This window comes from Mirounga leonina, unplaced genomic scaffold, assembly GCF_011800145.1.
Source record: "Mirounga leonina isolate KUSES-001 unplaced genomic scaffold, KU_Mleo_1.0 Mir_114, whole genome shotgun sequence".
Taxonomy (NCBI): Eukaryota; Metazoa; Chordata; class Mammalia; order Carnivora; family Phocidae; genus Mirounga; species Mirounga leonina.
The window spans coordinates 44,812,478-44,839,412 of record NW_023270265.1 but is presented as its reverse complement, the minus strand read 5'-3'; the positions used below and the strand labels follow the sequence as shown (position 1 = coordinate 44,839,412).

The 26,935-nt window shown below is 37.7% G+C and overlaps 1 protein-coding gene across 6 annotated transcripts in view; it reads right to left on the bottom strand.

Moving 5' to 3' along the window:
- Positions 1 to 26,935, bottom strand: part of PLEKHA1 (pleckstrin homology domain containing A1) — a 56,015-nt gene that overhangs the window by 20,268 nt on the left and 8,812 nt on the right. For 5 of the 6 annotated variants that reach the window (XM_035030585.1, XM_035030558.1, XM_035030595.1 and 2 more), the window contains exons 2-5: positions 19,039 to 19,199; positions 14,673 to 14,729; positions 12,412 to 12,457; positions 6,002 to 6,099 (exon numbers count right to left, since the gene is read on the bottom strand). In XM_035030585.1, coding sequence (XP_034886476.1) covers positions 6,002 to 6,099; positions 12,412 to 12,457; positions 14,673 to 14,729; positions 19,039 to 19,179 — 342 coding nt within the window. In that variant the 5' untranslated portion in view covers positions 19,180 to 19,199. Of the gene's footprint in view, positions 1 to 6,001; positions 6,100 to 12,411; positions 12,458 to 14,672; positions 14,730 to 19,038; positions 19,200 to 26,935 lie in introns of those variants that run through there. The other variant, XM_035030605.1, reaches the window with a different exon arrangement.

Genomic DNA, 26,935 nt, shown 5'->3' with positions numbered 1-26,935 from the left:
GAGACCCTCTTTTATCACAGAATATCCACCTAATCGTCCACTTATATATAACTGACATACATAAAAATTATGTATAATGTGTGTGTACCCCTTTGAGTTCTCACACTAATGTTTCTGTTTCAGTAATACTTTACAATACAGCCACCATCTACTAAGTGTTTACTTGGGCAGGTACTACTTCATACCTTCTCCCACTTAATCCTCTGATCAACCCTATGCATAGGGTGGTATCTCCACTCTTGCAATGAGAAAACAGAGGCTCAGAGGCATGAAGAAATGTAGATTTAGATCCTGACTGTACCATGTTCTATTTACATTCGTGTAACTCTCTTCTACACTCAACCACTATACTATACTTCCTATTGATTAGAGAATTTGAAACTGGATTATAGCACTATGATGTTCTCTCTCCCTGTCCTTCATTCCTGCCCAGGATTCTGCAGCACCCCTAAGGACAGGGATCATGCCAAATCCATCTTTACTGGTGTCAGAACAGTCTACTACTGAAAACATAGTAAGTATTCAGTAAATGTTGAAAGACTGACTCAGTGGATGAATCCAAAATCAGCAGGAAAAAAAGAATAAGATACTTAACATAAACTAGAAGTCAAAATGTTCAAAATAACTTAAAGCTTATTGGAAATTTTTAAAAGAAATTCCAATACTTGTATTAATGATAAATCACTCACAAGTACCTCACATAAATAAGATATGACTTAGCAGACTCACAAGTACCTCACTATAGGGGAATCAAAGGCATCATAAATGTTTCACATACATTTTAACTTTTCTTATGTGGCCTAATCCGGAAACAAGGTACTTGGCGAAGTAATATTTCTATCAAGAGACTATCTATTTTGAAATATAGATTTTTTTGGCTATGAATAAAATGTAATAAAATATGCTTGGCACTGATGTGATGTTGAGCATGACAGTTAATCTCTCTCCACTGATTTAAAGGGCATCTGAAGATCTTAACAGTGTTTCAGAAACATTATGACAACTCCTTCCAAATAAGCACCATAGTCATGATGTAAAAACATTTAAAATTAAATAACCTGCCTGCCCTACAGTTAATCCCGGTAACAGGGCACTGGCACAGCTCCAGGGGACACTATTCACACTGCAGTCAAAGACCCAAACCACTTATTAATATGATTCCAAAGCAGTGTGGTTTCTCAAGCTTTAACATTCGTGAAGTATCCACTAGGAACATTATTAAAACCTTCAGATTCCCAGGCTGCACACCCAGAAATTCTGACTCGATCAAGTCATGGTGGTGTGGACAAGGCTGCACTTTCAGCAGAACTCCAGAGGCTTCTGAGGTGGGTGCTTCATAAACCAGCGTGAGAAACACTGCTGCCAGGCCTGTGCTCTCCCACCAGGTCTGGGGAAAAGCAGGTGGACAGTGGGGTCTGCAGACAAGGCTTTACGAAATACTGGACAAACATGCTCCAAATGTGTTTAAGCTGATCTCAATCCACATAAATATAATTTATGGATATACACAACTTGTCTCTTGGGTGACTTCCACAACTCCTCTCTCCCCCCTACCTCTCCCTCCTGGAGATGCTTCCCCACAAGGCTTTCTCCCCAGGCCTAAGGCCATACTTACACTACAAGGCAGGTCACTGGCAGGAACAAAAGTGAAGGAAACAGGAAGAGAAATGAACCCTGCCAGGGAATGCCTCCAGAAGTCTTCTAAGAGGCTGCACATTTTGGAGCTTTTTAAAGGCAACAGATAATGGCTAGAATTTTACTCGACAAGATTCACATAATGACATGACAGTGAAGGGGCTACGAAGGACACTACACACCCAGAAACAATCTAAGGAAGCCTATTAATGTTTTGAATGAATAGCATCATGTATTTCAATTATGACAGACAAAATGGGGCCAAGTTATCCCATTAAGAACAGAACACAGCATTAGAAGAATTTCAAACCAGAGAGCTCAACTCACATTTCAACTGTGTTAGCTGAAATGTGCTAAGAGGTGACCATATGAAGTTAGTCCTTCTTTTAGGAAGTTGAGAGTTTAGTTATATATATGGACATTTCCTAAGAAAAACCTTAAATACCAGCCTAAAAATACATTGAAATTTATACTGATTTTTAAATTTTTCTTCCAGAAATGATATGTTAAAAATCCTTCTCTATGCTGTTAATCCCACTACTTCTAATTTGTCCTGATAATAAAATAAAATGCTAAGTATGGCATAATTCCAATGCTAGAGCTCAATAATTAACTTAGAACTGTACTTTACAATAAAAATTAACTGTGTGGTGAGCATTGAGTAATGTGTGGAACTTTTGAATCAATATGTTGTACACCTGAAACTAATATATTAAACATTTCCTATCAATTAAAAAAATAAACTATAAACATTCTCCCAAAACAAGAAAAATATAAGCAAACTACCTACAAATAATACTCTTAAAAATTCTGAATATCAGTCTAAATTCAGCCATTAAAATAAACATAATTTCAGGACAAAACAAACGAACAAAAAAAACCCAGCCAACTATTGAATGAGAATCAGAAAAATGACCTCACCAGGCAGATAGCAAATGTCAAAGACACTGGACATGCTTACGCTCGTTGCCCCTGACTTTCCTCCTCTCTCTGGCTTTCTGTCTGTATTGTAGCTCTTTCTGTGAGAAATCTGCATGTATTTTTATGAGGTGTTTGCTTGTGGTCTGTTAGGATCACAAGCAAACAGTAGAAAAAGAAAAGATAGTCAGAGAATGAAGAGATGAACAAATCGGAGAAAAAGGACAGGGCTTACACACTAAAACCTAAAATGTTCGAACACAAACTACTGAGTACCCATGAGCCTTCTGAGGGCTCTATCCATGACCTGTCAGCTGAAGAACACAGGTATAAAGTAGAAGGCCTTGCACCTGTGGCAGATTTACCATTTTCTTAGGACCAAAGTCCCACATTCAGCTGACTCTACTTGTCCCCAGCTGCCAATTAAAAAAAAAAAAAAAACTGTAGAATTTTGGCCACAATTTCAAAAACACTGATCTCTAGATTAAAATCTAATATTAATTTTTAAATTAAAATCTGTAGTGGGGATAAGGCACTATTTTTTAAAATAGTGGGTTTCTGCTTAGGAATATACCATATACATCTTGGACATTCCTCAATCAGTAAGGGACCAAAGACCACCATATTTATACTGTTATTACTATAAATGAATAGTTAGTTGAAAGTATACTTTAAAATTTGATTTTCCCAACTCTAGTCACTGATACTCCCTTCAGGGTTGGTTCCTCCACTACTGACTCTCTCTCTTTTCAAATAAGGGGGAAAATTTTTTTAAATGGCAGCCACCAATAAACATGCATACAGATATTAGGAAAGTAAGGAAAGCCACAGACCAGGGTGTCAAAGGACAGTCCATTAAGATGACAGGTACTATAATTAGGAAGTAGTTTAATAATCACCATTCCCTTACCACTACCCCCTAACCACCCCTATTCTGAAACCACATTCTTCCAAAACCTAATTATGAATTTTTAAAAGTTTTAAGTTTATATAGCACATTGTACTCAGCAGACTACTAAATTACATAGTTGGCCAAAATGTCATTTGGAGCGATTTCATAGAAACATAAACTACACATACACTAAAATGTAAATTTTAATTTTCCAAAGAAATCTACATGTAAATCATTGGCAATTTCCATAGGAAAGTATGACAAATTAGATTCCACACCCTAATACATTTACATGTGTATTTATGCATATGACATTAAAATTGGCAAGACTCTTTAAATATTATTTCTTTATTTGAGAGAGAGAGTGTGTGTGAGCAGAGGGAGGGGCAGAGGCAGAGAATCTCAGGCAGACTCCCCACTGAGCCTGACACAGGGCTCGATCTCAGGACCCTGAGATCAAGACTTGAACCAAATCCAAGAGTCGGATGCTTGACAAACTGAGCCACCCAGGCGCCCTCTGGCAAGACTCTTTAGAGAAAAAAATTAAATGTACCTTATGTAAGCATGGGAAATTCTCTCCCTGCTATCCTGTAAGTTAAATGTTTATTTAAGATGGATCTTTAGTAAATGCTATCAATTCTATATTCACTTTAATTCACTTTAATATCACTATTCACTTTGTTGACTAGCTAAGGATTTCTGTATCTTTTATGTATTCCTATCTTCTAAATGTGAATTACAAAAAACATGAATTATAAGAGCATGACTATCAACTGATTTAGCTTAAAAGCTATAAAAATTTCAACATATAAAATAAAGCTGTAAAACCACAAAAGCTCATATTCAAGTCTTTATACGTTGAAACATTACCCAACCTGAGTTTCTCTTGCATTTGAATAAGCTTAACAGTGTCATCTGTAGAAGATGGTTTCACACCATTAATAACGTATATACTGCAATTCAAGAACCGCCCCCCCAAAGGGCAAAAAGCCTGAGACTATTCACTACTTTTTCCCTTAAAGCACTAAGAAACCAGTGCTACTTATTATTTTAAATTGTAATAAATGAATCAATTCAGTAAAGTTACTAGATACTGTCTTTCTAAAGAAAATTTCACATTAAAAGTATATATATTGAGCTTAAAACAATTTTAAGACCTTTTAAGAATATGTCCTTGTGAATCAGCTCAAAAAATTGCTTTCCTGAAACTGCACAAAACCTAAAATAACTTCTGCTTCACGTACAGATCAGATGCACTGCGTGGGTGTTTTCTGTCATGTGGTAACAAGCTGTGCTGGTGCAAGACAAAAACTCTGACTTCACTCTGAGAACAGCTTTAGTTATATTAACTCTTTATTGTGTTGTGATATAAATATGGAATCATTCATTTCAGATGGAAACTATCAAGTAACTAACATATGCTAACTTTCAGAGCATGTGTCTTTCCAGGGCTGAGTCGTTTAGGGTCAGTAAATAACTGCACTTTAGTAAAAACACACTTCAATTTACACAAACCTCACACAGGAACTCCTTCCAGATCCTCTTCTCTACAAGTGTGTAATAAGGAGGAAACAAGCAAGGAGAGGTAGAATCAGGGCACAGAACCTCTCTAACTTGCCTATCATCATTAGTAAATGCTCTCAGAAAAGTCTGGTTTTTGCTTTAGGAACAAAAGAGGAGGAAAGGGCTCTTTTTTGGGGGAAGCAGTAAGGCACTGCGCTTCAGGGTCGGGCTCCAGAGTCAAACGGGCTGGGTTTGGCTCATGGCTCCACCTCTTACCAGCTGTGAAACCAGTAAAAGTTACTCAATTCTTCTAAGCTCACTTTTCCAGATAATTTGGGTAAAACCTGCAGGGCAAGGCCTGGCACGCTGCAGATAATCAATACATATTCCTGTTCAACAGAAAACCAAAAGGAGAAATGCAGGTGGCAAGCAGGAAGCTGGAGCACAGAAAAGGCGTGCAAGGCCAGCCAGCCTGGAGCTCAAGGAGGAAGAGGGGGCCAGGCAGGTTTTAGAGCCTGAGACAGACTCCCGGGACCATGAGGGCAGGACCCTCTGGCCGCCACAGCTTGACAGATCCACTCCCTATCCCTGTGGCGACTCCACGGCTTCACCTCTGCTTCCTGCTCCTCTCTTCAAACTCTACCCTATCCCACAGCAATCCCTGCCATGGCCTGGAAGACAGGAAGGCCGACGCCCAGTAGCTGGGTCAGTGGCAGGAAACCCCTTATCCTACTCAGGAAGAAAAAACATCCTCAACATGCATTTTTACCCTAGAAACATTACTGTATGCAGTGATTAAAATCTACACTAATATATATCTTATTAGGTACATAATGGGTTCAAAAGGCATTTATGCATGGGCTGTTTTTAAGGGCTGATAGTCACCTTGTACAAGGAAACATATTCACATTATAAACATCTGCCTTTTAAACAAACTTGGAATATGCAACCCGTCGATAAAATGGAGACACTCAGCAGGTATATTTTCAAAATGTCAAGATTATTTCCAGACATTAAAAATTAAAAAAAAAAAACAAAACCACAAATACTTACTGTAATTTTTATAGCTTTGTTCAACACATTTACCCATTCTACTAGGTCCTGCTGATCATTAGCTTGTAGGAAATATTTCCTCATCCCTGCATTCATAACTGTTGAGAGAAAAAAACAAACTACAACACATGAAATTTTGCACTTGTTACATCTAAATTTATGTTTGCGGCTACCTTCTGAAAAACCATGCTAGGTTCAATACTGTGACTCTCTTGGATTTGAAAAGATCATATGTAATAATGCTTTTATCACTCAATAACTTAGGTAAAACTCTTATTTTTAATGGCCGTGTTTTTCATGAAATGGAAATACCACAATATATTTAGCCAATCCCCTAATGATGGACATTTAGGCGATTTCCAATTTTTGAAATCATATGAATTATCCCAATGGAATATCATGTACATCGATCTTCCCGTACTTGGGTTACCAGTTCTATAGGATAAATTTCTTAACACAGATGTGTTGGGACAAAGGGAATTCACCTTTAAAATTTTTATAGATATTGGCAACTTGTCTTCCCAAAAGGTTGAACCCATTTACATTCCTAACAACAGTGTATGCAAACAGTACCCCACACCAGTCCTGATTATTAACACCGATGCCAGTCAGGGACCTTGTCTTCAGCCCCGAGACTCTGATATTGGAGCGGGGGTCCGCAAACAACATTTCCTAGGACCCCTTGCCAGCTGCTACTGGGAGGTACTGATGGGAGATTAGGTGTGAGGGAGGCGGGGAGAGGACACCCCTTGTAGGTTCCTGCTACCGCTGCCCTCCCTCCACCAGCAGCAACACACGCTAGCTACTGGTCCAGGCGCTTCTGTCGCTCTCTACCCGAGCTTTACGGGCTCCTCAGACACCCCTCACCAGCTTCATCCTGGCCCCCTTCCAAGGTCCTAGGTTCTGGTGATACCACCTCTTCCCCTTTCGTCTCTCCAGCCATGTGGGTGAGAGCAGCTTTATACAGTTTCTAATTTCTGGGTTTCTTCAGCATTCCCTTTGTGCTCTTTCAGCCTTCCAACAAGTGGGTAACCAATTCCCTGTAAACAAATACCCCAGGGTTTGAAATACCTAATGCAGAGTGTTTTCCTGACTGGACCCCAACAGATACAGCAATCTCTGACTACCTAATTGGTGAATAATCATATCTTGTTTAAATGTGAATTTCTTTGATTACTGAGACAAATTAGTTTTATATGTTTCTTGGCCATTAGAAGTTGTTTTGTGAGCTTTATTTTCTTTACTCCTATTTCTCCTGAGTGTTCATTTATTTTGTATTGACTTGGAGAACTTTTATATTAATCATTTGTTTTATTTCAAGCTCTTTTCCCAGTCTGTCATTTGCCTTTTCACTTTGCTCATGGTATCTTTTATCAAACAGAAATATTCTATCAATCTTTTCTTTTTCCTGTAATGACTTGAGCTTTCACATATTTAGAAAATCTCTCCAACTCAAGATTATAAAAATAAACACCTTGATATTTTCAGCACTATGTCCTTTATGTCTTTATATCTAAAATTTTATTATATTTGGAACTTTTTGTGCAATTTAACTGATATATACCTGTTTAGTGACTTTCTACTTGTATAAAGCAAAGCATACCAGCATACACAGTTGTCTACAAACTACCACAGTCAACTCTTGAATCAAAGCTTATTAATTATACTTCATGAGCATTTACTTTTAAAAACATAAATATCATTCTAGGAGCTAATGCACCTGAATAGCTATACTGTTGCAATTTTGAACTATAAAAATAACTTCCAAAGTCTCCATCAGAATATTAAACGACATACTCGCACTCAGTTGAATATGACTAAGGAAAGGGGGAAATGAAAACCCTCAAGGAAAAAAAGTTATTTCTCAAATGCACAGGACTTTGAAATTGGAACTGAGACCAAGACACTAAACCAGAGTTTCCTTGAACTGAGATGAGGATCTGAGCAAGGGAGTCAAATAGTTCCTTGGGAAGTGCTATATGACAACTAGTCTGGAAACTAAAGAAATTTAAAACACTGTAAATCAGTTATTTTATATCTTACTAGAGACTGGAGAAATTATAAATGCCACTGCATAAATTAAGGTAAATGAGTAGCACAGGAAGATATATGTTAACACACTGCTTTTATTTTTAATTACTAACAATTGGCAAAGCACCCTTTCACAATCTTGTTCCAATTCAGGCTGAGGCTGAGCTCCCCCCACCCCACAATGGCTTCTTCCTTCAATGCTGTTCTGGGCATCTGCCGGGATCACCCAGAGAGCCTGAAAATCTAAGCACTTGGGACTACACTGTACCTGCTACAAAGCAAGTGCTTAATATATCTATTTTTGAATGAATAACATTTATATAAGGACTTCTTTTAAGGGAAAAGAGGCAAATACGCCTCTCAAAAAGATTTTTTTTTTAATGATTTATTTATTTATTTGAGAGAGAGAGAGAGACAGCGAGAGAGGGAACACAAGCAGGGGGAGTGGGAGAGGGAGAAGCAGGCTCCCCGAGGAGCAGGGAGCCCAATGCGGGGCTCGATCCCAGAACCCTGGGATCATGACCTGAGTGGAAGGCAGATGCTTAATGACTGAGCCACCCAGGCACCCCTCAAAAAGATTCTTAACACACCCTGCAGTCCAAATAAAAATTTAGGTGCTATATTATTGTATATAGTGCATGGCAGAAAGAAGCATAATGATATGATGGGAGGGAAAAAATCAGAGCCTGGAGTCACTCAGACCTGACCAGCTCATGCACTTAACTAGCAACGTCATCTTGCAAAACCCATGTAATCTCTCTGAGCCCCATTTTCTTCATCAATGAAATGGATGCAACCCATTCGTTCCTTGAGGGGTGGAGGTGAGAGATGTAAAGAACCTAGGACAGTACTTGGGACAAAACAGAGATCATCATCTTCATCATCATCTGGAGATTTCCAAGTAAGAAAGCACTGTGGAAAATGTAAAGCAAATTACTGAGAAGTGGCTTATTAACAACGTTGGGAGGGAGGCGGGGACAGAGAAAGAAAAAACATTGGAATAAAACAAAACTATACAAAACCTGTAAGTTGCCATGCTTTTAAATCAGAGGTTTCACAGTGTATGATGACTCCATCCCAGAGGCTTGTGTTCCTACTACCTTTTCACTTGAGTACTTCTTTATTTCATTTCAAATCTTTACCATTAGAGTGAACGTATCGGATGGGTAAAGGTCAAGCGCAAACATGAGCCTGACTGCAAACAAATATCTCACAACCTAGGAGAAACCTAGGTTATGGTTCGAATGTGGTTACGGACCACATGGTTATGCGACCCTTTCCACATGACTTCTTTGTCAGTCTCTCTCTTCCCTCCATTCTTTCTCTGTCCTCTCCTCTTAGTCAGATGGCGGACTTTCTTAAAGGAACCTCTAATTTTCTCATTTCTCTCCTCTCATCTTTTTCTCTGCTCTACTTTTAGATTTTGACTTTTTTCTTCTGAGTTTTGCATTGTCTTGTGTCCCTTTTCCTATTTGACAGTTCTCTCTCCTCAAATGTCATGTAATCTTGGGCTTTCCATTCATATTTAAAAACAAGGTATTAAAAAACTGATTGGAAGCTCTCCTGAAGATTTGTAGGGCTGCTAACTGCTGGACCTCACTACACAGCAAACTCCTCCAGTAGAAACGCCCAGACGTCAGCACCTATGGCTCTCTTCTCTTGGGTATGCAGACTCTCATCCCACTATACGTGGCTGCCCAGTGCTCCGGGACTGGACACAGGAAAAGGGTGCATTCAATGTGCAGATTTTCACTTAGTCCTCCTATTTTCAGTTTCATGCCTCATCCCTCCCCTTCTCCCCAAGCACCGAGCCTCACTGACTCTATTTTTTTTTTTTAAGTTTTTATTTATTTAAGTAATCTCTATACCCATCATGGGACTCGAACTCATGACGCCAAGATCAAGAGTCACGTGCTCCTCCAACAGAGCCAGCCAGGCACCCCTCACTGATTCTATTTCTAAAGATACTACACATGCCATTTCTTGCTGGGATTGTGGATGGGCAGCTGCCTAAGCCGGATGGAAGCAGGGACCAGAGGCTGTCCCCCAACACAGACATCCAAATGTAGTCCCTGTTTTCAGTCCCTCCTCTTGTTGCATCCCCAAACAGTACCCAGAACCTAGCTCTATCTGGAGTTGGGGTGGGAGGCAGGACCCTGACAGGCCAGCTCTTCATTGGCCTCTGCTGCGACTCTGCTAAGTCATTTTACATTCCTCCGTGCACTTCCCATCTGAATACACTGCGGGTTACAGGTATCTGCCAGGTTCATCAAAGATGATTTGAGTGTTTCTTGTTCTCACACTTGTTTTTGAGCAATCTGAGATGAAATAATGGCAGAACAGTCTTTATGTTGCCATTCTGAATGGAAGTTATGGTTCCATTTTAGGAGCCTCTGCCTCCCTCTCTGACGGCACAAGCATTTTATGAATCTCTTTTCTATCTAATTTCTACTAATAAACTACTGGGAAACCAAAACTCTTAATCTTTGATTCCAAGTAATATCACCCATTCTAAATACTCCAATAACTGAATGTCACATCTATTACTATATAGTCCTATTCCTTCAAACCGCAGGTTTGAGATTTACATTAAAGACCTGTCAAGAGTATATGCTGTACACATTCTAAAACACAAAGTTTTCTGTTTCTTGACTTGCCCCCACTAGCTTTTCATTCACAAGGCTCTGAGGCATTTTCCTATTTAGTAACCAAAATTATAGATTTGTAATAAATACATAAATTTTTTTTTTAGTTTCTTAGTGGTGATAAAAGCCTTATAGAGGATTCTCTGAACAGCTACCTCACATCCTGCTCATATCCTGTTCTCTTACTGGATGTACATGACTGCCATCCGATGTTATCCCTAACACAATGCCTAGAGAAGAAACCTGCACTTTACAAGCAAAAGAGAACAAGGAACTTTAACATCAATTCTACCTCAAGAAGTTTCTTACCTTCACGTAAAGCACGTCAGTTGGCCACTCTGAATTTTGTCCTTTCCATCACGAGGGTCCACTAACATACTGAGGGCACATCAATTCTCCCAGCTTCAACTACCACCCACTATCTTCACAGGTTCCAAATTTCTCCATTCCTGATCTTCAGGCTCCATCTAGTCCTCAATTACTGTTACCACAACATTTCCATTTGGATGTTTCCCCACCACATCAAACTCCTTACCGAACATTTTACCCAATCCAGCTCTCCTTGACTCCTCATTTCTTTACTGGAAGAGAAGCTACCGGAAACCTCTCTCTTCCCACATATTCAGTCACCAAGTCCCTTCACGTTTCCTGCTAGTGTCCTTCCTCTCTCCCCCACTGCCACCACCCAGATTCAAGCCTTTAGGTAAGGACAGTAGTTTGGGAGCCACTGAACTAATCTACCTGCATCAAAACTCTATCCATGCAAAAAACTTCCTTCACCTTATGTCAGCTTTCTAGATGCTAATTTCTCACCTCTTGTTTACACACACACACACACACACACACACACACACACACACACACTACTTGTCAACATGTTATACCCACACTCCCGCCTGCCCTTTTACTTTTTGGTCTGTCGCTGTTCATTCCCAGCAGCTTCAAGGAGTGTTCAGGTGCCCGTGCACACCATGCTCTTCTCCCCTGCACGCCTCTGTCCCTGGGATCCCATCCCCCCGTCTTCCCAACGGTAGACAATGATCAAGGGTAGCTGGTCACTGACTCCAGTGTCTCCTCACCCAGTGTGGTTTCCCCCGACTCCCCAATGAGGATCTGAAGCTCTTCCTCTGTGGTTCTTTAATAGAATGTACACTCCTTTACCTACTGACTATAATAAATGCAATGATATTTTCAGCTACTGTGTCTGTCTGTGAGACAAGCAGCCTGTGAGACTCTTAAGGGCAACGACTGCTTCTTGTTACTCTTGCAGCCCCAGGGCCAAGCAGAGTGTGCACGTACTAGACATTCACTAGGTGTTTGCTGAACAAGTGGGTCAGACAGCCTCAACTACCCCCAAACTGTAAACTTCTCACTACCCACAAGCTGAAAACAAAATCCTTTCCATTATTTATGCATTTATTATAAAATAATACAAGACAGAAAGTTAAAAATTACTGGAAATCTCACTGGTGGTGATCACTATACATGGTGGATAACGTCTACATCTGAGCAGAGGGAGGTGGCTATGACTGGGATGGACACAAGAAAGAGGCTTCAGGGGTAGGGGGTTTTATTTCTTCACCTGGATGGTGGTATCAAGGGAATTTCCCTTAGCATAATCCATTAATCCAAGGTTTGTGTTGTGTGGTTTTCAGGGACTGTTTTCTTTTACAGTATAACGTAATTATATTAGCCAAACTTAAATTAACAAACATATAAAATATGGCTACTTACCAAAACAGAATTCAGCCTTTGGCCTTAGCTTAGTTGCATCGCTAACCTAACAAAAAAGAGAAATGAGTCACTCACTTCTTCATATGCTACTATAACCAACTTTAAATGCTGCATGAACGTCCACATGTATGATTTCCCAATAACATGCATTTAGCACACAGATCTAAAATTAAACTTTAAAGACTACTGAAAAAGAACTGCAAATTAAACACAGAATATGGCTCCCAACTATAAGATGTTTGAAACAAATAATACTTCCATGTTCTTTTTGAATAAACTTGTATTTATTCAAAGGAAACATGAAGAAGTTGAAAGCAAACCATTAAAAGTTTTTATGTGACACACAGAAGAAATTTTAGTTTAACATAATTTTCAAAATACCTTCAGAATACTCTACAGAAACTATGAATTCTTCCCAAATTGCATATTTCCAAATTAGCTGTGAACCTTAAGAGAAAATGATGGTGGGCAGAGGGGAGATTGTGTATTTAATCAAGTCCCAAAATCCAGAAGGCATTAATCTGCAATGAGGAAACCAAAATGGTCCTGGATCCTCTTGTATATTAGAATACCTTGGGATAATGGGGTCACTTTGCTAAACGTGCCAATGTTTCAGAACGTTTCACCTTCTGAAACACCGAGCTGCACCTGGTTGCTGTTACCCCTATAAATACAGTAGCGCTCGTGGAAGCCCATTCAGGACTATCACCACCCTGCTGCCCAGTGTTAGAACATATCATTGTAGCATCTGTTTTGTACCTTCAAAAGGAATTCTAAGTCTGGGGTTCCTGACTGATCCCAACTACAAATTCACAGCTCTGAGTCACACTGGAATCTGTTCCAGGAATAAATTCTGGAAAAAAATGGCATGCCTAAAGTAGAGTACAAACTGTACAATTCAAACTTCGGAAAGCTGTGGGACAGAGATGAAAGTCAACAGAAGTGCACAGAGAAAGTTATATTTTAAAAGAGGAGCACAGGAGTTAGGAAGCAGATGGCCAATCAGGCCCACTTGCTTAGTTAATACTTTATTTTTAAAAAGAGTTCCCATTTTTAAAAACACCAGGTTACAAATGACTGAAAAGATATAAGCATATGGGCAACCTCTCCCTCAACTGCCTATTCCTCATCATTGCACTGAGAGTCAAAAATGTCTAGCAGCAATATATTTACATTACAGTACACATATACTGTAAGCCAGCAAGAAGACAAGGGGTCTACAGTTTTACAGTGGAATTCTATGCTTCCTAATAATAACTGCTATAGAATTCAAGCTGCAGGCTACCCTAAAGCATTTATTAAATGTCTTAATTTACAGGAACATTTGAGGTATACTTAAACAATATTTGTCTTTTGCAAATTAAATAATACAGTTTTAATTAAATAAATAATAATAAAATGTTGCCCTTTAAATATGTCATCTTTGTTGTGTAAGGGCTGATTCTTTTTGTTGTTGTCAATGAGAACAATACTGAGAACAAAGTACTTTATCTACAAAACTGTCCTTTAAACAAGAGGTACACTTGTAAACCAGTTTTCTCCTAAGGACCTTTGCTAACAAATTCCAATATATGCATAAGAGTATGCACACACATATGACTTAATGCTACTTTTCACATCTCATAACTTAAGCTTCTACAAACATACTTTGTATAAAAACCCCACAGGTCTAGCTCTTCAACATCTCTCTCTCAGTTCCCAAAACACCAATAAAATAAAGGGGGAGAAATACCTGAAAATACCAAACCTAAATTTTTGCAAAGAAAAACAGTACTGCAAAAATTCCAGAAATATCAACAAACAAGAAAACAGAAATTAGTAGAAACAAAGTGAAATGAGGGAAAACCCATTGTTTCATCATGAAGATGGTTTTCTTCAAAATAAAACATAAAGAAACAAGAAGTCAAAGGTAATGGGATTAAAAGTTAGAAACAGTTTAAATAAATACAGACTTAGAAAAAATCTTTTCCAGATTTCCCAAAGATAGAACCTGTTAACTGATCTTAGTCCTTCTGATGTCCCAATCATAAAAGTTAACGTTAACTTTTGCAATTTGCCACATCTTACAAGTTAACCCCATATTCTTCCTAAATTTTATCAAAGAACTTCTTCCTACACATAGTGACCAGGTACTATTTTCAGCATGATATGAACCCGAACATCATCACTAAATGACACAGAAAGGAAACTGCTTTTATTCACACTCTCATTCCAAGGAATTTTAATTCATGCATGAATGTGAAACAATATAGAAAAACTACCTTTGAAATGTAGGTAAGTTTAATGGCTCCCACACATGACGACCCAGAAGGTAAGTTCTGGAAACAAATTATTAATATATAATTAAAATCCAACATTAATTTATCTTATAATGTTCTAAACATACTAGAAAAAGTTAAGAATTTAGATTTTTTAATATCCCAGTTTACAAATCAACTTTTTCAGTTCAAGTATTTACAAATCAAGCTGATAATGTAGATAACAAAACCAAACTCTATTGTGTTCCACCATAATGCATTCTATAATTAAAAGGCTATTTTTATCATTGTGGCTAAACTTTTCTTTAAAAGCCGTAAGCATAGGGTTGTGATACAGGATCATTTAGGCTTGTAGTAGAAAATGGTTGTTTGGGAACTTGAACTAAGAACCTAACTTACCTAACCTAAATTAAAAAGTAGCAAAGAATTTACACAGTTAAGAATTTGAACCACTAACAAAGGTTTGTGAGCATTCAAATTGTGAGCAATCAAAATTGTACTTTAATATATCCTGTAATAAAATAAACTGGATGGGTTATAGAGGGGGAAGATAGAGGCAGGAACATCAGATAAGAGTCTGGAAAAAAGTAATAAAGAATATAAAGGAAAACTCTGATAGAAGATTTTAAAAGTAAAATTAAGACAATGTTAACTTTGAAAGTTTCCTCCACTGTAGATTAACCAAGATCAACTTTTTAACTAACTTTATAATAATGTGCATTAAAAAGAAAATCTTTGGTTTTGTTTTTATGAATGATTAGGAGGTACGTTTCTCGGACCTCTCTATAAGCTTACTGGAAACAATTAATTATATGAAAGCCAAGACATTTCAAAGACTTAAGATTCCTAAACATAAATTGGTTATTGTTGACAGGGACAGGTCTTTTCAAAATTTTCACTCCCATATAAACTGCGTTGTTTTGCTTTAAACTATATACTACGTTCAAGCTTCTAAATATAAACCATAAATATATATATAAAATAAAATTGTAATTTTTAAGGTAAACTGTTAAATGGTTGTGTTCCTATATAAAATGTTTTACGTTTAGAGGTTGCTTTGTTGTTGCTGTTTTTAGTTTTGGATAAGGAAATGAAATGTTAAAATGTCTTCAAGACCTCCTAACTACTATCAAAATGATTTTTCTCAAACACTGCTACCATTCCATTCAAAAGTGTTATTTTTCTCTTAAGTCCTCCAAAAATGTATTGTTTTAACTAGCTGAATACAGTTCTAAGCCTTGTATGAGGAAGAGAAATGAGAACTATGTCATGGCCGCATGACATGAAGGGTCACAGATTAAAGAGTGGCACAGGGGATGCCTGGGTGGCTCAGCTGGTTAAGCGACTGCCTTCAGCTCAGGTCATGATCCTGGAGTCCTGGGATCGAGTCCCACATCGGGCTCCCTGCTCGGTGGGGAGTCTGCTTCTCCCTCTGACCCTCCTCCCTCTCATGCTCTCTGTCTCTCCTTCTCTCTCTCTCAAATAAATAAATAATCTTTAAAAAAAATAAAATAAAATAAAGAGTGGCACAGTACAGGGAAATATAAGTAGGTGAGAGACAAAGTTGAATATTCAAAATACCTAGTTCCTATGGATCAGTATGATTACTGCCAAATTCAACTACAAAAAAGTAGGTTTCAAAATCTGTTCCCTGACGGTGAACAAGAAATAATCAACTAGTGACGTTTTAAGATAAAAAGGAAAATGAGCCATTTGTTCTTATGAGTTCCTACACTCTTTTTGCCAAAAATACTTTTTTCAAGTTTCTTCAAAGTCACTCCCTGATACAGATACTCAATTATTTAATTCTCCACCATTACCCACACCCTCAACAAAATACAGAAAGCTCCAAATGGATCCCTAGTAATACACTAGAATGGATTTTTAAACCAATGGTTAGTGGTAAAGAAAGGAAAATGGAGGAAGATGGCTCCCTAAGGACAGGTGAGCCAAACTGATTTTCTTTTCGTTATCAGGGTTATTATGATCAGTATAAGTGTGTTACAGCACCGTAACATAAGCAACTAGATTGAAGCAGATGAAACTGTCATTCTTCAGTAGATCAAAATAGTGGTATATTGGCAATTTCATGTGGTTCAACCTAACATCATAATCTTAGCAAGACATTTTACTAAAGCTTTCATGAGGAAATATAAGTCTTAATACATTTAAAAACGACACAAAGCTGGTGTACTGATGGCTAATCCACTGGCTGCAGAGTCAAGATTGTAAAAGGTTCTTATCAGTTAGAATGAAGAGTTAAAATTATTAAGAACCAAATAAAAGACAGATTTAAAATTCTGTACTACATTCATAAAAACCAATGTGTTAATTACACCATGGAAATCTGGCTTTTAAAGAGTTTTTGCTGGGGCACCTGGCTGGTTCGGTCAGAAGAGCAAGTGACTCTTGATCTCAGGGTCGTGAGCTCAAGCCCCACGCTGGGTGTAGAATCTACTTAAATAATAAACTTTTTTAAAAAAAATTGCAACTCTTAAAACAACAACAACAAAAAAACAGTTCATGTAGAAAAAGATCTAGCTGAGTGCAAACTTTAATATCCACCCTCCCTGCTACAGCCACAGTGACCTATTCTCCACACAGGCCACAGCCTTCCTTGCTTGGACTTCTTTGTCCGTGCTATTCTTTGAGCACTGGAATACCCACTTCTCCATCTCTTGGTCAAAATCGTATCCACCCTCTGGGTCAATTTTCAATGCTGCTACCTCCATGAAGACCGTAACTCTGATTCCAAATTCATGTTTCCTTCAGTGTAATAAAGATAATCCATTTTGTGCTCACCTTCTTCTAGCTCTAAGTGGGAAGTGCTGATAAAAGTAATTCTGAGGGAAGAATCTATTATTATGAAGAAAAACAACCAAGGAGCTTTAAATACAATTTGGGAAAATCCATATATATCAGTCCACCAGGTCTTGTGAAGAGAGACAAACCAAGAAGAGCACAGGCCAGAATGGTCATAAAGGGGAGAAATCTGATTTCTATTAAAAAATAATAATAATAAATAAACATGAACTTTTGATTTCTGCTGACCTGTTCCTTCTTCCACTGACTCTGGCCAAGTAAATTAAGGTTATTAATCATTGTAGGTCCATAGCCAGGCTACTACCACCCAAGAAAGGTGGTTACACCCAGAGATAAGGGAGTAAAACAGTGTCAGGAAGCTCTATAAGGATATGGATAAAGAGTAGACAGTTCCTAGGGAAAAGAGTCTCAAAGTCAGCACTCAAATAATCTACACTGAATTAAAATACAAATTATCCTCCAAAATTTCAAAGGCTGTGTCAGGATAAAGGACTAAACTTACTTTATGGAGAATCAGAGGACAGGGTAGTATTAATGCGGAGCAGATACAAGGAAATAGATTTTGGCTCACAGAGCAAATAATAATTAAAGTGTCTCAAATACCATAAGTACTTTTTCATAATGTGTAATTCAAACAACAGCTAAAGTGAAGATCAGGGACAGACAGGTTTCCTGCATTGAGGAGGAGGTGGAATTTGTACTAAAGTCCCTAACAACTTGAATTCCATATAAACAAATATAAATGCATTAGTACATAAATATTTTGTCTAACCTGAAATAAGTAGAGAGTGGTGAAGAATACTAGACTGGTTGTCAGGGGATCTAGTTCCTTCTCCATGAAACAGAACAAACCTCCCACCAGTCCCCACTCCTCCCTTGATTCTAAGTCCCACTAGACAGGATCAGCTTAGACATTTGCTAGGGACTCATCCTTGCAACATCTATCCCAACTGAATGAAGAGATTCACCGGGCGAGAAAACTTAAAACTACTCGACAGATGATCTCTAATCCAAGGTTTTTCAGATCTAAAACAGGGATTCTGATTTTTAATTTATGACATTTCCCCAATGATTTGAAAGGCAACAGTAAAATCAAAGTGCGTTTCAATTTGTGAATGACAGCTGACACTCAAATCTGCTGCTACAAGACGAAAGGACCACACGTGTGTGCAAGAGCGGCAACTAGCTCAGTCGTTTCTTTACCAAAAGACAGCAAGCTCTATCCTAGAGGCATTATCTTAAATTTAAATAATTTCAGAATTTTTTACCAGAGCCAGCATTTCTCTCCCCACCCCGGGGCAGGAGGGAATGGACATATATGCATGCACAAATTTTTATTGAATAAACTTAGTCTCATCTTCTGAAATTCAAGTAAGACAGCAGGAGTTGAGCATGCAAGACAGGAAGAATGCAGCCAGTAGAATTAAATCTAAACATACATTTTTTGGGAAAACAAATCCTAACAGCATATAGTATGTTCAATATTTTAATAATTAAAATTCTTGTGTGCTTTTGAAAAAAGGTTAACCAGCTGGATTTTACAAACCTGTGGATTATCCATGTACCATACAAAACTATCTTCTCTGGTATCCAGTATGAAGTACCTTCGAAGAAATTTCCCACTGTTTTCATTTTCCTCAATGTCTAGAAAACCACAAATACGATTCTGACGATCCACATAAGGCATTTCTGAGCCTGAACATTACACTGTAAAATAAAAACATTTGACAGTAAGTAATTTCTCAGTGGACTTCAAACATAAAATGTGCCATATACAATTTATTTAACAAAGAGCCCACTTCCCAAAATGAAGTGGTGATGTACATGTGAATATGTACAAAGCATGGGCAAAACCTTTTGAAATTAAGATTATGAGTGGTTACTAAATACAACTATACACATTGATTGGACCAAAGGAGAGCCATTCACCTCAGTTGAATAACTGACCTACTTTTTTCCCTAAACACACCCAGATGAGCCAAAAAATTAGCTATCCAAACTTTAATTTCCTCACTTATAAATTGAGATAATCTACCTTTCAGATTATTCCAGAATATTTTTAAATTCACAGAACAACAATAGCTAACACTTACTGGCCACTAACTATATGCTAGGCTCTGTGCAAGGTTCTTTTCCATGCATTTTCTCACTGAACCCTCAAAATGACCCCATGAATAGGAATCACCATCCCCATTTCACAGATAAGAGACTTAAGGCTCATAAGGGAAAGTGACTCTCTAAGATTAGAGAACTAGTAAATAAATCAAAACATGAACCCAGATTCTTGGGCTCTAGAGCTTATATCCTAACATCTATACCACATTCTCTCTCTAAAACTCTTCGAATTGCTAAAACTAAAATGAATCAAAGTAAAATTAATTAACATCATGAAAAAGAGAGATAAGCAGGTATTATGTGCCTCCTGATAAAGACACAAACATCACCTATGAAGTGAGCATGTAACAAAAAAGTTTTTTTTTTTTAAAGATTTATTTATTTATTTGAGAGAGCGAGAATGAGAGAGAGAGAGTACATGAGAGGGGGGAGGGTTAGAGAGAGAAGCAGGCTCCTCGCCGAGCAGGGAGCCTGATGCGGGACTCGATCCCGGGACTCCAGGATCATGACCTGAGCTGAAGGCAGTCGCTTAACCAACTGAGCCACCCAGGCGCCCTAACAAAAAAGTTTTTATCTGAATCGGATCCAGTCTCTAGATCTCCCTATGTCAAACCACCAATTTACAGGCAATAAAAAACGCAGAGGAACATAGTAAACTGCACCACGGGGGTTCAATCAGCCAAAGCCAGACTGTGGGGAACAGCAGGACAAACAGCCCAGTTTCTTCAGTAAATAATTATGGGGGGAAAAAAGAGGAGAAGGGAGAAGTTATAGATTAAGAGACTTCAAAAGCGTATCATATTCTGATTCTTAAAGTACTAAAATTTTTGTTGTACTGATTAAAGTTAAAAACCATGACTTGAGTAAAAAGCAGTTCCCAGCCATTTTTTTCTCTAGAAACTGTAGATATGTGACTCCTTCCTGATGGATGCAAATCTGCAGACTGTTCCTATTCCAACATCTTTTGGCAGGCTGAATTTATATATGTAACTAGTTCTTCATTTAAAGTCTCGAGGTTGTTTCACCCACAGTGAAAATTCAATTACAACACATTCTGATACACTGCATATTTAAATCACTATTCTATATGCATCCAGAGAAATTAGACACACCAAAAATTTTTAAACAAAATTATCTACTAAGGTCATGTATGTGTGTTATTATAAACCTGGCACTTAGAGGAGATAATTTCTTTAATGAACTTACCCAACATTTTAAAAATTTAAGTGTAATCAAAACTTGAAAAATTAATATACCATAATAACGTATAGGCATATCTCCTTTTATTGCACTTCACAGATACTGTGGTTTTTTACAAACTGAAGGTTTGTGGCAAACCTTACATGGAGCCAAGTCTACTGGCACCATTTTTCCAACAGCATCTGTTCACTTGGTGTCTCTGTGTGGCATATCGGGGTAAGTCTCACAATACTTCAAATCTTTTCATTATTATTATATTTGTCATGGTGATCTATGATCAGTGACTATGACTCGCTAAAAGCTCAAATGATGGTTAGCATTTTCTTAGCAAGAAAGGGTTTTTAAATTAAGATATGTACATTGGGGGCGCCTGGGTGGCTCAGTTGTTAAGCGTCTGCCTTTGGCTCAGGTCATGGTCCCAGGGTCCTGGGATCGAGCCCCACATCTGGCTCCCTGCTCAGCAGGAAGCCTGCTCCTCCCTCTCCCACTCCTCCTGCTTGTGTTCTCTCTCTCACTCTCTCTCTCTCTGTCAAATAAATAAATAAAATAAAATAAAATCTTTTTTAAAAAAGGTATGTACATTGTTTTCTTTAGATGTAATACTATTACACTCTTAACAGACTATAGTATAGTGTGAACCTAACTTTTATATGCACTGAAAAACCAAAAAATTCATTTGACTTGCTTTATTGTGGTATTTGCTTTATTGTGGTAGTCTGGAGTCTAACCCACAATATCTTCCGGGTATACCTGTATCCACAGTAAAAACTATCCACTTGAGTAGTGTCATGAGGATAGACACACACCAAAGGAATAATATTGAGACCCCAGACAAACCCATACATCTATGGCCAACTGATTTTCAACAAAGGTACCAAACATCATGCAATGGGGAAGATTTGGCCTCTTCAAAATATGGTGCTGGGACAACTGGATATCCACATGCTAAAGAATGAAACTGAACCCTTCTTCACACTATATATGAAAATTGACTCAAAATGGATTAACAATCTGAATATAAGATAGCTAAAACCATAATACTTTAAGAAAACATGGAGGCTGATATTCATGACCTTGGATTTGGCAATGGATTATTAGATATGAAATAAAAATATGAACAACAAAAGAAAAAACAGGCTAAATTGGACTTCATAAAAACTAAAAGCTTTTTTTTTTTTTTTTTTTAAGAGACATAGAGTGTACAAGCAGAGTACAAAGGGGAGAGAGAAACTTAAGCAGACTCTGCACTGAGCTGGAGCCCAAAGCTGGGCTCAATCTCAGGACCCCAAGATCACAACATGAGCTGAAACCAACAGTCAGATGCTTAACCAACTGCACCACCCACATGCCCCAAAACTAAAAGCTTTTTTGCATCAAAGAACATCAAGAAAATGAAAAGAGAACCTACAGAATGGGAGTAAATATTCACAAATTACATATCTGACAAGGGTCTAATATCCAGAATATATAAATAGCTCTTACAATTCAATAACAAACAATCCAAATAAAAAATAGGCAAGGACTTGAAAAGTCATTTTGCCCAAAGAAGATACATAAATGGCCAAACAGAACCCAAAAAGATGCTCAGTATCATTGGTAATTAGGGAAATGTAAACCAAAACCACAGTGAGATACCACTTTATAACCACTAGGATGGTGATAATTAAAAGAAAGGAAAATAACAAGTGTTAGCGAAGATGTGGAAAACTGGAACCCCCCCCACTCTAAAACGGTACAACAGCTGTGTAAAACAGTTTAGTAGTTCTTCTAAAGTTGAACACAATTACCATACAACTCAGCATTTCCACTCCTAGATATACACCCAAAAGAAGTGAAAACAGGTACTCATAAATATTAATTGCAGCACTATTCACAATAAGCAAAAAGTGGAAACAACCCATATGTTCATCAACAGGTGAACAGTTAAACATGTGATCTACCCAACACAATGGAATATTATGCAGATACAGAAAAGAATGAAGTACTGATATAATAATCCAATAAAAAGTCTGACAGAATATTTTATAAAAATTGAGAATATGATATGTATTTTATGATATATACTGAAATGCACATGACCTAGAAAAGCCAAATCAATGTGGTGCCTAGGCAGCCCAGTCGTTAAGTGGCTGCCTTAGGCCCAGGTCATGATCCCAGTGTCCTGGGATCGAGCCCCGCACCAGGCTCCCTGCTCAGCGGGGAGCCTGCTTCTCCCTCTCCCTCTGCTGCTGCTTCCCCTACTTGTGCTCTCTCTCTGTGTCAAATAAATAAATAAAATTTTTTAAAAAGGAAGAAAGAAAAGCCAAATCTACTTCCCAAAAGAATAGAGTAGGATAACTTACACTATTTGATTTTAAGACTTACAAAAAAGCTACAACAATACAGTGTAGGATTAAAAAAAAAAAAGATATAACAAATCAGTGGAACAGAGAAGCATCCAGAAACAGACTCTTACATATTTACTGTCAGTTGATTTTCAACAAAGATGCCAAGGCAATTCCATAGGGAAAGGATAGTCTTTTCAACAAATGGCGCTAGAACAATTAGGTATTCATGTGGGAAAAAATGTAACAAAATTAATCACAGACCTAATATAAAAGCTACAACAATAAAGCTTCTTAAAAAAAAATAGGAGAAAGTGCTCATGACCTTAGGAGTACATAAAGATTTCTTAATTAAGACACAAAGAGCATGAGCCATATAGTAGTTGTTATATTGGACTTAAAAAAATTAAAAACTGCTCTTTGAAAGACACTGTTAAGAAATCAAAAGACAAGCCACAGAATGAGAAAAATATTCAGTACATATAGGTCTATCAAATAACTGATATCCAAGAACAGGCAAGAAATTATTACAGTTCAATAATAAGAGAAGCAAACAAACAGGAAAATGGCCAAAAAATCTGAAGAGACAAGTCAATGAAGATACAAATAGTAAACGAACACATGAAAAGACGTTCATGATCATTAGTCAGAAAAGTATTGCAAATAAAAACCATGAGATAGGGCGCCTGGGTGGCTCAGTTGGTTAAGCAACTGCCTTCAGCTCAGGTCATGATCCCGGGGTCCTGGGATCGAGTCCCACATAGGGCTCCCAGCTCAGTGGGGAGCCTGCTTCTCCCTCTGACCCTCTCCTCTCTCGTGCTGTTTCTCTCTCGCTCGCTCTCTAATAAATAAATAAATAAAATCTTTAAAAAAAAAAAAAAAACCATGAGATACCACAACATATCTAATAGAATGGCTAAAACAAAAACAACCCAAAAAACAACAAAACCTGACAATATCAAATGCTGACAAGAATGTGAAACAAGTGAACTCCCTCTCATACATTGCTGGTGAGATGCAAAATGGTACAGCAACTTGGAAGAACAGTTTTCACAGTTTCTCATAAAGTTAAACATACCATTACAATGACCCAGCAATCCTACTATGAACTGAAAGATGTGTTTGCACAGAAATCTGTACAAGTGTCTACAGCAACATTATTTTACTGGCAAAAAGCAGAAACAACCCAAATGTCCTTCGACCAATAAATGAATAAACTATGGTATAACCAATACAATGAAATACTACTTAGCAATATAAAGCAACAAACCACTGATACATACAACATGAATAAATCTCAAATCTATTTGGCTAAGTGAAAAAAGCCAGACCAAAAAGGCTATTGGGACAGAGAACAAATGAGTAGGTGAAGGCAGGGGTTGGCTTCAAAGGGTAATATTTGTAGTGATGAACTGTTTTGCATCTTAATTGTGGTGGGATACACCACTACATAATGAATTCATCAAAACTCAGGCCTATAGACCACAGAATAAACTTTAGTGCACACAAGTTAAAAAACAAAACAAAACAAACTACAGTGATTAAAAAAAACACCAGAATTGCTAAGGCTTGGGGGGCACCTGGGTGGCTCAGTCGGTTAAATGTCCAACTCTTGGTTTAGGCTCAGGTCATGATCTCAGGGTTGTGAGATCGAGCCCCACACAGGGCTCCCTCCACACTCAGTGGGGAGTATGCTGGAAATTCTCTCCCTTTGCCCCTCCCCTCTACTCTCTCTCTCTGTCAAATAAATCTTAAAAAAAAAAAAAAAGAATTGCTAGGTCTTAAGATAAGGAAAAAGACTACAAAGGAATGTAAGTCAAATTTTTTGATGTGTAACTGTTGTGTATCTCGATTGTGGTGGAGCTTACACAATTACATGCACATGTCAATACTTAGAGAACTGTGCCCTAAAATGAGTAAAATTTACTGTTTGTAAATTATAAATCAATAATCCTGAATTTAAAAAGATACCATACACTCACCAGATGGCTAAAATTAAGCAAAATGACAATATGGTATGTGGTCAAAGATGTGGCACATACAGAATTTCTGTACTGTTGATGGGAACGTAAAATGATACAACCACTCTGGGAAAAGTTCTGGCAATAAAACCAAAATAATACACCTAATCTCTGACCCACCCATTCCATTCCTAGGTATTAATGCAAGAGAAATGAAAACATATATTTATGCAAAGACTAATTCAAAATTTTTATAGTTTTACTTCTAATAGCCTCAAACTAGAAACAACCCAATGTCCATCAACACATGAAGAGATAAATAAAATGTAATCGGTCTATACAATGAAATACCATTCTACTGTGTGAAGGAAGCACAGCCACACGCCACAGTATAGTCAAAACTCATCACACTGTAAACTTCAAATGGATAGTTTATTGTATGTAACTTAAAGTTCTACAAAGTTAATAAAAAATATCCAGTAGCAATAAAAAATTCATTGATAAAATTGACCATGCATAACTTTTTAAAAAAAGCTTTTGCATGGCAAAAACCTGATAAGCAAAGTCAAAACCAGTAGAAAATATTTACAACTTATATCATGATAACATTTAAAGAGCTTGCAAAAAAAGTCAAGGGAAATATATCAAAAGTTCAATAGAAAAATGGGGAAAACGCATGAACAGATATTCTGCAGAAAATGATATAAAAATGGCCCTTAAACATATAAAAAGATGCTCAACTTCATTCATAATAAGAAAAATCTCAAAATAAGAGATACAGTAGGCATTGCCACTGACTCCATAAAGAAGACAACCAGACTTCATGTGTCTAAGAACATGATAGCATCTATGAAACACTTCTGAAAAAAAAAAAAAAAAAAAGCTTGAATTTGACCAAACCTCTAGATCTAACTACCAACTGATAGAAAACAGGGGAAAAACATGTTAAACCACACCACAGGGATTCAAATAGCAAAATCCAAACTATAAGAAATTTCTCAGGACAAATAACATAATTTCTTCAAAAATAAATTCCAAGGGAGCAGGGGGAAAGGAATGGGAGGAAGAACCTATAAATTAAAAAACTAAGGGGCGCCTGGAATGGCTCAGTCGGTTAAGTGACCGACTCTTGGTTTTGGCTCAGGTCGTGACCTCAGGGTCCTGAGATCCAGCCCCACATCAGGCTCAGGGGGGAGTGTGCTTGAGATTCTCTCCCTCTGCCCCTTTCCCTGCTCCCAGGTGCGCTCGCTCTCTAATAAATCTTTAAAAAAATAAATAATAAAAGACTTAAAAAAAACACAATCACAACATGTGGACCTTATATAAATCCTGTTTTTAAAAAAACACTGACAGGGGCACTTGGGTGGCTCAGTCAGTTGAGCGTCTGCCTTTGGCTCAGGTCATGATCTCAGGGTCCTGGGATCAAGCCCCCCCCCCCCCATCGGGCTCCCTGCTCTGTGGGGAGTCTGCTTATCCCTCTCCCTCTCTCTGCTGCTCTCTGCTGCTCCCCATCCCTGCTTGTGCTTTCTCGACTCTCTCTCAAATAAAATCTTTAAAATAAATAAATTAAAATAAATTAAAAAAACACTGACATATTTAAGAAAACTAGATATTAGGATACTGCCTAATGGTATTAAGGAAATGGATCTTTATTTTCAGTGTGATAATGTTATTGTGGTTATGTCATCAAGAAAATGAATCCTTATCAGTTAGAGGTATTTACTGATACAGACATAAAATATCACCTGCATAATCTAGGGGGAGGGAATGAAGAAGGCATGGCCTGGATTGACAGTTGTTGGAGCTACATGATGGGTACTATAGTTATATAATTCTGTCTACT